This window comes from Salvelinus fontinalis, chromosome 28, assembly GCF_029448725.1.
Source record: "Salvelinus fontinalis isolate EN_2023a chromosome 28, ASM2944872v1, whole genome shotgun sequence".
Classification (NCBI taxonomy): Eukaryota; Metazoa; Chordata; class Actinopteri; order Salmoniformes; family Salmonidae; genus Salvelinus; species Salvelinus fontinalis.
In genome coordinates this window covers 8,702,704-8,716,699 of record NC_074692.1, presented here as the reverse complement: position 1 = coordinate 8,716,699, position 13,996 = coordinate 8,702,704, and the positions used below count along the sequence as shown (strand labels likewise).

Genomic DNA, 13,996 nt, shown 5'->3' with positions numbered 1-13,996 from the left:
TAGTCTGTGTAACCATTCATGGACATTTAAAAAGTGTAAAACAGGTCAAGAGGTCATTGTTGAATGGTCACAAACATGGCAAAAAGGGGTTGTATCTTCATATGTGAAATTTTTTGACACATTCATGTATATACTGATAAAACAATGTCATATCGCATAAAGTGATTGTAGTGTATGGTGCAGAACATGGTAGGTTATACAGGACATTGTAAGGAGCCATTAGGTTCAAGGTGGAGACATGAAGGAGCTTGGATGACTGAGTACTAAACAGACCGAGAGTAAGTTCAGCATTATTAGAAAAGACTGCAAACGTATCAGTTTGATAAAACAGGATAGGGCTACCGAGGAACCAATGAACTGTTATGGACATAAATCACATGAACATTTGGGGGATAGCAATCATATCATAGGATATAGCAGTATTTCCATAAGGTATACTGTGCAAAATGGGAAATATAAATTCTTCATGAGCATAGAACACTTAAATAGGCATAAATGAAAACAGGGATTTGTTGATAAAACCAGCTGACAGGTACAATCAATCATAGCAGGAATTTGGTTAAAATAACTGATTAAAAATACAGTTTTCAGAAGCAGGTTCATTTCTGGATTTGCTCTATTTCAAATGATTGAGAAGTCTATTTTAAGAGTGGCGGCAACGAGGTGTGTGCATTTTATATTTATGCAAATAAACGGGGTTCTCAGGCTCCATAATACGTTGGAAATTCAAGTAGGAGAATGTGATGTGACAAGGGCCTCACATAGACAAGCTCACAATCCTTCTTCAGAAATAATGCAGCTGTGGAGGATACGCTAACAAATAGACAGATATTAGGGCTGAGAATTACCAGGGATGTCACTATTTGATATTATCACAATACTGAGGTGCCAATACAATATATATTGCAATTCTTTAAGTATCATGATTCCATACGAATTGCGATTCGATACTGCAATTGTATTGCGATGATGTTCCAAACATATTACTTACTATATGTCTGCTGCAGAGGGATAAGCAAGAGACATGAGAAAACGAGTCATCAGTCATGGAAATAAAAGTGCTGATAACATATTGGCTCACCAGTTTTTTTTAAGACGGAGAACAAGAGAAGGAAAATTTATTTTGTTTTTGCACAGGCACAGCCAACTAGTTCAAAAATAATATTGAGATATATTGTAAAAAATAATGTCCCGATATTTAACTGTATCCATCACTAAGAGATCATTTGAAAAAGTATATTGTACTCTCAACACCAGCAGTGGCTGTGTTGTGTACATGTACGTACATACAAGCTCTGAATCAGTGAAACACAGAACTATTTTGACTGTTTGCTGAGGTTTTCTTGCTCTCTCAAACACACACACACACACGCACACATGCACACACACACACACACTAGAAGAAGTAGAAAGGGAGGAATACTGGCTTCAGTTGAGGCGATGATGACCTATGTCAGGTGATTAAATACTTGGTTGAGGGTAAAAATCTCCAAGATAGAGAGGGCCAGTTTCAAAGCCTTTTGAAGAGAATTACCTGAGGCTAAATCTGACAGAATACCAGCATGAATATGAATAGGAAATATTGACCAGTTTGTCTACATGAACGAGCCTGTCATTGGGTCGTAGTAGAGTACCAACATCCAGCAGATTTAACAGATGCTGTGTAAATTACTTAGGGAATATGAAAATAACTGAAAATACTTGCACAATATTTTATTAAAACACTCTCACATAGGTGAATACAGTAACGTTGGGAGGTCATCATTTATACAGTGTGCACTGTGCAGGTATCTTTTTGTTTATTTTTAAGCCTGTCATTGGATCTTGCTGTGATTTACAGGGGCAGGCTCCACTCACGTGTGTTGATTTTCTGCAAGGAGATGTGTTTCTCTAGCTGTCTACGCAGTCTGACCTCAGCACCGTACTTCCCTGTTGTCCCATTATCGGCCAGGATGAAATGGGAGTGCAGGCTGTTTAGCACAGTCAGCTTGCTCAGTGGGTTGGACATGGTCTGATACGGTCGGACCACCTGTTGGACCACGAAAAAAGTATTCATCATCAACACGTTCCACTTACTCAGAATGTTTAGAAAATAAACTGTCAAAGACAATATATAGTCTCTGGTCAACTGCATCCTTGGTGTAGTGCTTGAGATCGAAACACCCATACACACAGAAATACAGTAGAAGGCACATACACACATGCACACGCACACACAGTCTTGTACAGCTAACCTTGTGGGGACACTCAATTCAGTCCCATTCAAAATCCTATTTGCCCTTAACCCTAACCCTAACCTTAACCCAAAAACCTAACCTTAACCCTAACCCTGATCCTAGCTCCTAACCCTAGCTCCTAACCCTAACCATTAATGTAATTCTAACCTTAACCCTAAACCCCCTAGAAATAGCACGTCCACACACACACCCACACACAAATACAGTATGGGCACACATGTATGAATGCACTCACACATGCACTCACACACACGCTTGCAAGCATTCACTCACACTGTAACTTACGTCTTTTCCCACCAGGTCCTCCTGGTTCTCCACAATGCCCCAGGGGGCAATGCCGATAGTGCAGATCTTCCCCCGGGATTTAGAGGCATGGTCCTTCAGCGCATCACCCACATGCCGGATCACCCCTGAGTGTATGTTTGTGATATGTGACAGAGAGAGGGGGAGAGAGAGAGTGTATGTGTGTGTGTGTGTGTGTGTGTGTGTGTGTGTGTGTGTGTGTGTGTGTGTGTGTGTGTGTGTGTGTGTGTGTGTGTGTGTGTGTGTGTGTGTGTGTGTGTGTGTGTGTGTGTGTGTGTGTGACATGAGAGAGATAATAGATTGTACATGTGAGTGAGAGAGTTTTATGTGTATGTGTTTTAGACAGAGAGATTAAGAAAGAGAGGCATTCTGACATTATTGATACATAGACTGATCTTAAATAAATGACACACCCACTACTAAAAGATAAAGTCAGACATTAACACAGCACTCAGACACAGAGCGACAGACAGGTACTGTATATATCAGCCCCCCCCCCCCCTTTCTCTCAAACTCTCCCCCCCTCTATCGCCCCCCAGTCACGCCTGGAGGATCACCATGCATCACCCAGGTGGGTGTCACACATTGGTGGTGGATGAGGTGAGTTTCCCCTACTATGTATGTAAAGCGCTATGTGTACCTCAGTTGGTAGAAAAGTACTATATAAATCCAGTCAATTATTATTATCTCATTTCAACCCTCTGCCTGACACTCACTATTCACTTCTTTCTGTGCACGAAGTCCTCCTCTCCATACATTTTTCACCCTCCTGTCTTTTTCTTTCCCATTTCTTAGGTTTCTCGCCATCTTGTCTTCCCCCATTCTGTCTCTTCTATATCCAATCTCTGCCCCTCTCTCGTTTCTGACACACCTGTCTCTCTTCTCTTTCTGCTGATAACCTTTCCCATATATGCAGTGACCCTTTGAGGTGACCACTCGCCAGCGAGATTACACCCAAATGTAATGTTGCAGCTACAGTTAAGGTTAGGGTAAGCATTAGGGTTAAGCTGAGTTTTTTCGATGATTAACACAAAACAAGAGCAGCGACAAACAGAAGCATAGGGTTAATGGGTAACAACGACACAGCACGTGGTTGTTATCAGCCCGCTAAGTGGGCCTGGTTTATTCCTCCACCCACCCAGCCCACCTGTGTTGACCCCGCCAGTGAAGATCCAGGCTCCCGTTGTCATGGCAGCCTTGATGAGGCCCTTGCCAAAGACCTGTTTGAGTTTGGGCTGCAGCTCAAAGTTCTGCAGGCCCCCATGCACTGAGATGAGCAGCTTGGGAAGGTCCAGCTGCCACTCCTTAGTCATAAGGTGCAGCAGGAGTTCTGGTTTGGTGTCATAGGACACACGCACATACTGCAAATGAACACACGAATGAAATTAAATAGTATGTTTGATGTTAAAGTCTCCTCACTTTTTTTGTCTTGAATCTTTTCCTATCACAGTGCATTTTGTTGTACATGAGATAAATATTTGTGAAACAGATAATAAAGAAATGTCTGATATAATATAATCAAACAACCAATAGGTGTCATTTTGTTGGTATTGAATCAATGTAAAATATAGATTAAAATGAGAGAGCACAATACAGCTTTTCAAAACATTTGATTACATACATTTAAAAAGCTCATTGGAATCTGATTATTTTAACTCTCATCAAGAAATCTGTCTGCAGTCATGTAGATAGGCCCTATCTGTCTATAGATAATGCTAATGTGAATATGTCCTTATTTATCTATCAATCCTGTGTCTATGTAAAGCAATGTTATATCATTCAATCCCATGTATAAAGTGGTCACCATGGCTTTGTTAGAGTGGCCCCCTCCCTGGAACTCGATGGTTCCGAAGGCGTCGGTGGGGCTGAGCTGGGTGTGTTTGCTGATAGACCATTTCTCCGATAGGCTGTCATTCTTAACCAGACGCTCCGCCTTATCATTCTGACTGGAAGAGATGCCGGGGGGCAGGCCAACGTGCTGACCAATCAGACGGCCGCAGCAGCACCTGAGGAGGGAACAGGTGGACAGGTAGTCAGAGCAGGAGCTGGCTTCCTCTTCCTCACTCTCCTCCTCTTCATCTTTCTTCCCAACCTCCTCGTCTTCCTCCTCACTCTCCTCGTCTAACTCAGTGGTGAAGTGAAACATTCTGAACATTGCCGATAGAAATGTCATGAATAGAGCTGACATGATTCCCGTATTCTACATATCGGACATTCAGGATTGTTCTACATAATACATTTCTCTCTGAACGTGTTGCATCCTTCTGAACAGACCCCAGATGTGCACTAGAGCTGGGGAGGAGGAAGTGACATGTGGGGAAAGTTCCCTTTCTTCTACTCTGAGAGAACAGATTTCAAAGGCTGTCCACACAAACCCCATGCAGCAGACTCTCTCTCCTTCCTACACATCTGTTAAACCATTTAATGTAGCCATTAGACATACTAGTGGTCAATGGTCATATGCAAAGGACATAAATGGAGTTGAAATGTGACAGATCCAGACAGGAGCCTCTGAAAGCAGACAACTGGAAACTTAATTCTGAGATGATGTAAGCGCCGGCCTGAGATAAAATAAAAACATTTCTATCCACCTGCACGTCGTCGACTCGGTTTTTACAGATGTAAAAGTAACAATTTGATCCTGGAGCACCAACATTTTTCCTCCAAAGCTTACAAACAGTAGCTTCTAGTGTGATGTGTGGGTGGTGCTCGAGTCAGGCAGTTTCCTCTCCATCTGTCACCTGGAGCGATAGCAGTAGTCTACATTTCCATAATACCATTTGACAGCGATGGAGGGGGGGGGGGGGGGGACGGACATCAGTTTTTCAAATTCTGTACTACATTCTGCAGACTGCATGCTTTATTTCAGTGTGATGTAACTCCCTAGAAATTGTGATTTTGGTGATTCACAACATTTTATTGTGTGTGCTTATTATGTCTGTTCTGAATGCCCACTTAGGCAGAACATATGGCAGATTCATTGAAACAAACATTTAATTACATCCTTTAGAGATACACCTCTCATTCACTAGAGTGACATATCACATCCACTTAGAAGAAAATGTGCTATTTAGAACCTAAAAGTGTTCTTCAACTGTTCCCATAGCAGAACCTTTGAATAACCCTTTGTAACGGTCTTGAGATGACAAACGCTGGGAGACAGGAAGCAAGTACAGGGTGAGGATCTAATAATAAATAGACATGAAACAAAGAAAAAAGAAAAGCAAATGCTGCCATCATCTACAGTGTATTTCTGACAAATTTGATATCATTTTAATAGACAAAAACAAGGACATTTCTAAGTGATCCCAAACTTTTGAACGGTAGTGTATATATACATATATATATATATATATATATATATATATATATATATATATATATATATATATATACATATATATATATATATATATATATACATATATATATATATATATATACAGTTGAAGTCAGAAGTTTACATACACTTAGGTTGGAGTCATTAAAACTTGTTTTTCAACCACTCCACAAATTTCTTGTGAACAAATTATAGTTTTGGCAAGTTGGTTAGGACATCTACTTGTGCAGGACACAAGTCATTTTCCCAACAATTGTTTACGGGCAGATTATTTCACTTATAATTCACTGTATCACAATTCTAGTTGGACAGAAGTTTACGTACACTAAGTTGACTGTGCCTTTAAACAGCTTGGAAAATTCCAGAAAATTATGTCATGGATTTAGAAGCTTCTGGTAGGCTAATTGACACAAGTTGAGTCAATTGGAGGTGTACCTGTACCTGTGCTTGACATCATGGGAAAATCAAAAGAAATCAGCCCCCAAAAAATTGTAGACCTCCACAAGTCTGGTTCATCCTTGGGAGCAATTTCCAAACGGCTTAAGGTACCACGTTCATCTGTATAAACAATAGTATGCAAGTATAAACACCATGGGACCACGCAGCCGTCATACCGCTCAGGAAGGAGACGCATTCTGTCTCCTAGAGATGAACGTACTTTGGTGCGAAAAGTGCAAATCAATCCCAGAATAACAGCAAAGGACCTTGTGAAGATGCTGGAGGAAACAGGTACACAATTATCTATATCCACAGTAAAACGAGTCCTATATCGACATAACCTGAAAGGCCGCTCAACAAGGAAGAAGCCACTGCTCCAAAACAACCATAAAAAAAAGCCAGACTACGGTTTGCAACTGCACATGGAGACAAAGCTAGTATTTTTTTGGAGAAATGTCCTCTGGTCTGATGAAACAACAATAGAACTGTTTGGCCATAATGACCTGTTGATGGAATTTATATGTTTAAATGAATGATTAGAACATTCCACCCTGAAACTATATAATTGTATGTAATTGATTAGAATCATCAATGAAATACATTAGAATCATCAAATTATTATTAATGATGTGTGTAGTCTTAGTCAGTAAAATTATAATAAATTATGTGTGTAGTTTTAATCAGAATTAGGGTAAAACAATATATCTGTACAATATGTCTCTATATATACCTTGGCTAGGGGCCGCTGAGAGACTTGGGAAAGGACAGGGAGTGCTTCTCACGGTCCCTAATCTTTTTCGGCTGGGTATTGATACAGTATGTGCGTAGGATACCTACTGTTCGTGTGTATGTATGTGCGTATGACATCTACTGTTTGTGTGCAAAATGATGTGCGTAAGGAGCTAGTATAAAATGAATGGTTTTGTACAACGAAGGAGCGCGCCCGTGAATAAACATTTTGACTATCATAGCTGGGCCTCCGTCTGTTTCATTCAACCAGTATCTTACAAATTCAGGGTTGCAGACTGAGTAGTTTAATTGATTTGGGTTATGAACATTGAGAACATAATTATCGTAACATGACCATCATTATGTTTGGAGTAAAAAGGGTGGAGGCTTGCAAGCCGAAGAACACCATCCCAACCGTGAACCACGGGGGTGGCAGCATCATGTTGTAGGAGGGACTGGTGCACTTCACAAAATAGATGGCATCATGAGGTAGGAGAATTATTTATTTTTATTTATTTTACCGTTATTTTACCAGGTAAGTTGACTGAGAACACGTTCTCATTTGCAGCAACGACCTGGGGAATAGTTACAGGGGAGAGGAGGGGGATGAATGAGCCAATTGTAAACTGGGGATTATTAGGTGACCATGATGGTTTGAGGGCCAGATTGGGAATTTAGCCAGGACACCGGGGTTAACACCCCTACTCTTACGATAAGTGCCATGGGATCTTTAATGACCTCAGAGAGTCAGGACACCCGTTTAACGTCCCATCCGAAAGACGGCACCCTACACAGGGCAGTGTCCCCAATCACTGCCCTGGGGCATTGGGATATTTATTTAGACCAGAGAAAAGAGTGCCTCCTACTGGCCCTCCAACACCACTTCCAGCAGCATCTGGTCTCCCATCCAGCGACTGACCAGGACCAACCCTGCTTAGCTTCAGAAGCAAGCCAGCAGTGGTATGCAGGGTGGTATGCTGCTGGCAATTATGAGGATATATTGAAACAACAACTCAAGACATCAGTCAGTAAGTTAAAGCTTGGTCGCAAATGGGTCTTCCAAATGGACAATGAACCCAAGCATACTTCCAAAGTTATGGCAAAATGGCTTAAGGACAACAAAGTCAAGGTATTGGAGTGGCCATCACAAAGCCCTAACCTCAATCCTATAGAAAATTTGTTGGCAGAACTGAAAAAGCGTGTGCGAGCAAGGAGGCCTACAAACCTGACTCAGTTACACCGGCTTTGTCAGTAGGAATGGGCCAAAATTCACCCAACTTATTGTGGGAAGCTTGTGAACTCAAGGACATTCAGAGACTTGTCCCGAAGCCACTCCTGCGTTGTCTTGGTTGTGTGCTTAGGGTTGTTTTCCTGTTGGAAGGTGAACCTTCGCCCCAGTCTGAGGTCCTGAGCGCTCTGGAGCAGGTTTTCATCAAGTATCTCTCTGTACTTTGCTCTGTTCATCTTTCCCTCGATCCTGACTAGTCCCTGCCTCTGAAGAACATCCCCACAGCTCCTACATGCTTCACCATAGGGATTGTGCCAGGTTTACCCCAGAAGTAACGCTTGGCATTCAGGCCAAATAGTTTCATCTTGGTTTCATCAGACCAGACAATCTTGTTTCTCATGGTCTGAGAGACCTTTAGGTGCCTTTTGAAAAACTCCAAGCAGGCTGTCATGTGCCTTTTACTGAGGAGTCACTTCTGTCTGGCCACCATACCATAAAGGCCTGATCGGTGGAGTGCTGTAGAGATGGTTGTCCTTCTGGAAGATTCTCGCATGTCCACAGAGGAACTCTGGAGCTCTGTTAGAATGACCATCAGGTTCTTGGTCACCCCCCTGACCAAGGCCCTTCTCTCCCGCTTGCTCAATTTGGTTGGGTGGCCAGCTCTAGGAAGAGTCTTGGTGGTTCCAAACTTCTCCCATTTAAGAATGATGGAGGCCACTGTGTTCTTGGGGACCTTCAATGTTGCAGAATTGTTTTGGTATCCTTCCCCAGATCTGTGCCTCGATACAATAATGTCTCGGAGCTCTACGGACAATTCCTTCATGCTCATAGTTTTTGCTCTGACATGCACTGTCAACTGTGGGACCTTATAGAGAGAGGGGTGTGTCAATTTTGTTACCACAGGTGGACCCAAATCAAGTTGTAGAAACATCTCAAGGATGATGAATGGAAACAGGATGCACCTGAGCTCAATTTTGAGTCTCATACAGTATCAAATGGTGTGAATACTTATGTAAATAAGATATTTCTGTTTTTTATTTGTAATACATATGCAAACATTTATAAAAAACGGTTTTTGCTTTGTCGTTATGGGGTGTAGGGTGTAGATGGATAAGATAAAACAATTATGTAATCAATTTTAGAACATAGCAAAATGTGGAAAAAGTTAAAAGGTCTGAATAATTTCCGAATGCACTGTATACAGTATATATATACTCATTCAATGGTTTTCTTTATTTTTCTATTTTATACATTGTAGAATAACAGTGAAGACATCAAAATTAGGAAATAACATATATAGAATCATGTAGTATCCAAAAAAGTGTTAAACAAATCAAAATGTATTTAATATTTGAGATTCTTTGAAGTAGCCACCCTTTGCCTTTTATGACAGTTTTGCACACTCTTGGCATTCTCTCAACCAGATACATGAGGTAGTCACCTGGAATGCATTTCAATTAGCGCTTGATGATTTTTGTGACTGCACCTGAGGAAACTTTCAAAGATCTTGAAATTTTCCAGATTGACTGACCTTCATGTCTTAAAGTAATGATGGACTGTCGTTGTGTTAAATGCTTATAAAAGTTTGAAAAATGTATTGTTCAAAACAAGCTGTTCAGTTATTTACTACTCTACCCCTCAGTGACTGCCAGCAGCGGCAGTTCCGCCTCTGTGCAAGCATTGCTTGGATTGTGTTGCCATAAGGGGGAACTGCCTATGGCATAATTTATAATAACACAAAGAAATGGACCGTCCTGGGGCGGTCAAATGTGCGTTTAGTCAGAACTTCTGGGGCTGTGCTCTAGTCTCGTCCCAATCAGTCTCTCGCGCCAGATGGCTTACTTCCGCACGTGACTCTAGGTTGAAGATGGGAACCTAGACATGACTAGATTTGCTCTATCAGATGGCACTAAAGCAAAAAGTAAATTTGTAATTAACTTGTAAATAAATAATCTTAACAGTCATAGGAGCCTGGGCCTTGATAAACCGGACAACTACATCTAACAAGAGTGGTAGGATAGAGGGATACACTAGCAAGCCCTTTCTCATCATGGATCTGGTATTGAAAAAAACATGGCCAATGTTGTAGTTTCACCCTGATTCAGGTTCTACTGTAGGTGACAAGTTGTGTGGACAAAACCAGAATAAAACCGGGTGTATCACAAGGCATGAACAAATTAATTAATCAGCTACAGTAATTTTGAGAAATATAGAAAAAAAATTGAATTATGCCATAGGCCATAGCTATCTAGCTTGCTCAAGGCCCAGGCTCCTATGACTGTTAAGATTATTTATTTACAAGTTAATTACAAATTTACTTTTTACTTTAGTGCCATCTGATAGAGCAAATCAAGCAGGATCTAGCTTGCTAGATAGTTAGAAAATGTCAAGTATTTTAAACTCATATCTAACTAACTTAGAAATATGTTTGTTAACTGGCTAGTGCATCATGCTTTGCGACTTTATGTTAGCTAGCTATCCCCAGTTAGAAAATGTGTTTTCGATTATTGCATTGCAATAGTGGTCATTCGGTTTTATTATGCAAATGTGAAATAGGTGTATTTATGCTGTCAAATGCACAGATCACTTTATATATCTTCTCAAAGAAACTACCGTTAGTTTGAAAACTTGACATATTTCTGTCATGCTGCATTGTAGACAACAACCATCTCGTGCCCCAGGTATTCTGCCAATCAGTGGCCGCCGCTGATCAACTGTGCCATGTATGGTGTCTGGGAGGATGTAAATAATATCATTTCCCATTCACATTGGATGACAAAATTGTATTCTAAAACTCACTTACCTATGGGGGTCTTTGGCGCTCACTATGATATGAACACATTCTCTCTTGCTGAAGGCTCGTTCTATCCACGATTTCTGTGCCTGTAGAGAGAAGAGAAGACGCTCAGTCACTTCGTCCCTCAAACGCAAACAACAGGATTCTTAACGTGAGAGAGTGAGGCTAGAGCATTACAGGTGCCACATCAAGAGGCATGCAAGCAGCTAGTACCAAGCTAAACCCTCAGTGCGAGTCTGAGCCCAACTCATTACCTGGGAGAAGGAGAGGCATGTCTCTACCAAGTGACAAAGCACTTCATTAGAGTGGGTGGGAGGATCACCATATTAAGCTTCACAATACCTAGGGGATTTAGTAAGTCTTACACAGACACATTCTCTTCAAGGACCAGGTAGCTAGCTCTTGCAGAATTCATATAAACCACATAGCCTCAGGTCTCCTATCTGCTATCGACTATTTAAGATGGATATTTGATGTCTTAAAACCAAGCGTTGGAAATGACTATCAAACATTTGCACGCACGCGCACACACCGCAGTATAGCAAAACGCAAGCTTACACTTACATGTACTTGTATTTTTAACTCACAAACTCATCCATGCAAACTAACACACACTCAAATGCAAAGATTTTATATAGTTTATCGACACAGGCTTTTAGCCATTGAGATAAAGTGTAGAGAGTAAGTGGATGGTCTGTGCACCCAGGCAGTAAATTCTGTTTGAATGTATTAGATATGAGCAGTTCTTCATCCTGCTTCTGTGGAGTCCATAAATATGGAACATTTCCTAATTTCCATGGTATTATAGCATAACTGACAGCCAATGGAAAGAAACGTGTGTTGCTGGGATGCTGCTGTCATGTCTACTGCAGGGTCTGAGGGAGAGAGCTACAACAACAGCACTGGACTGGGATCCGTCACTGACAATATACCTTTTTAAAGAGCTTTTTGAGGAGTAGCGGAAGTGAACACTGGAACCCCAAAGAACTTCTGATGAGTTTGTAAACAACAGCTGTTCTGTTGCGGCTGTAAACAGCTAGCCAGCTAGCTAACTTGGTCTAGTTGTTTCTCAAGGTCAAAATTACCATAGTATTCGCGGGTGGGATGGTCTTTATGTCTGGGGACTAATATATTTTTGAAAATTTAAGTTTATATATTTACCAAAGAAGCATCACAACGGGGTGCATTGCCTGCATGGACAGTAACGTTAGCAACAGGATGTGGCGGCGCCAGTAGGATGTGTAGCTAGTTAGTGTCACGCCCTGACCTTAGATATCTCTGTTTTCTATATATTTTGGTTAGGTCAGGATGTGACTAGGGTGGGTACTCTAGTGTTGTATGTCTAGGGTTTTGTATGTCTAGGGTTTTGTATGTCTAGGGTTGTGGTAGGTCTAGGGGTTTTGTATTTCTATGTTGGCCTGATATGTTTCCCAATCAGAGACAGCTGTTTATCGTTGTCTCTGATTGGGGAACATATTTAGGCAGCCCTGTTTCCCACTTTCTGTTGTGGGATCTTGTCTATGTGTAGTTGCCTGTCAGCACTCGTTTGTATAGCTTCACGTTTTGTTATTTTGTTAGTTTGTTCAGTGTTTCATTCTTTTAATAAATAAGAATGTACGCATACCACGCTGCGCCTTGGTCCGATCCTTATAACGAACGTGACAGTTAGCTACATGTAAATATGATAGACAGCGTTCCAATATAAAAATAAAAAAATTACACAAACGTTAGCTTGATCTAAGCTAGGTAGCTAATGATTAGATTTCCAGACCCAAAGAGAGAACTATGACAATACAAAAACACAATTGCAATGAAATATGAAATATTATATCACTTGAGAATAATGAAGCAAGTTCTGGTCTAATTTCTGCCGATGAAGGTCCCAAAGAAAGTCCCAAATCCTGGAGAGACTGAAGAGTATATCTCCAATGGGTTATAAATGCTATTGGTTTACTCTTAGAATTGGTTGTAGGACTACAAAAATTATGTTAAAAGTAACAACGGATAGACCTAGAATATGCATGGCCAACCTTGCTCCTAGAGATCTAGTTACTTGGTGTACAGGTATCCGTTCCAGCCCAGCCCTGACATTATGCTTATGCTTATTATTTATATTACACACTATTCATTTAACTATTCAATCATATCTTCTTTTGGAGTAAACCCAATAATAATTTACATATGCATTCTTTGTATTTTATTAAATAATGTGTTGATTCTTTGATCTAAGTATCGTGTATTTGTTGGTCATTAAACATTCCCTATTTGTCTGTTTATTTGTTTGTCACAAATTTGTGCTGCAGCTGAAGTCCTTGATCAGTGGTGGGGGTGTAACAATCCCTGTACGGCTGACCAAGGATGCAACTTCATACTCACAAAGCAGCATCCATTATCCTACCAAAACCATGATCTTGGTTGAGCTAGGATAACAGTACTTTAGATCTCAGGGCAGTTGAGATCATCGGACAATAGCTACTAGAGCTTTGTCTCACTGTCTTTCCTTGATTACTCACATTCTATCTCCTCACGTATTGTATCGCAACTATATTGGAGAAGGTACAAGGTCCCTCCACTCTGACCTTTTATTTTTATTATTATTTTTTTTTTAATTTTTATCCCATTTTCTCCCCAATTTTCATGGTATCCAATCGCTAGTAATTACTACCTTGTCTCATTGCTACAACTCCCGTACGGGCTCGGGAGAGACGAAGGTCGAAAGCCATGCGTCCTCCGAAGCACAACCCAACCAGCCGTACTGCTTCTTAACACAGCATGCCTCCAACCCGGAAGCCAGCCGCACCAATGTGACGGAGGAAACACCGTGTACCTGGCCCCCTTGGCTGGCACGCACTGCGCCCGGCCCGCCACAGGAGTTGCTGGAGCGCGATGAGACAAGGATATCCCTACCGGCCAAACCCTCCCTA

At 41.2% G+C, this 13,996-nt stretch overlaps 1 protein-coding gene across 1 annotated transcript in view; it reads right to left on the bottom strand.

Annotated features, from left to right (window-relative positions):
- Window positions 1-13,996, bottom strand: part of trpm3 (transient receptor potential cation channel, subfamily M, member 3) — a 275,797-nt gene that overhangs the window by 119,284 nt on the left and 142,517 nt on the right. The window contains 5 exon segments of the mRNA XM_055886361.1: window positions 1,858-2,029; window positions 2,523-2,647; window positions 3,688-3,901; window positions 4,345-4,546; window positions 11,079-11,158. Of these exon segments, the coding sequence (XP_055742336.1) occupies window positions 1,858-2,029; window positions 2,523-2,647; window positions 3,688-3,901; window positions 4,345-4,546; window positions 11,079-11,158 (793 nt within the window).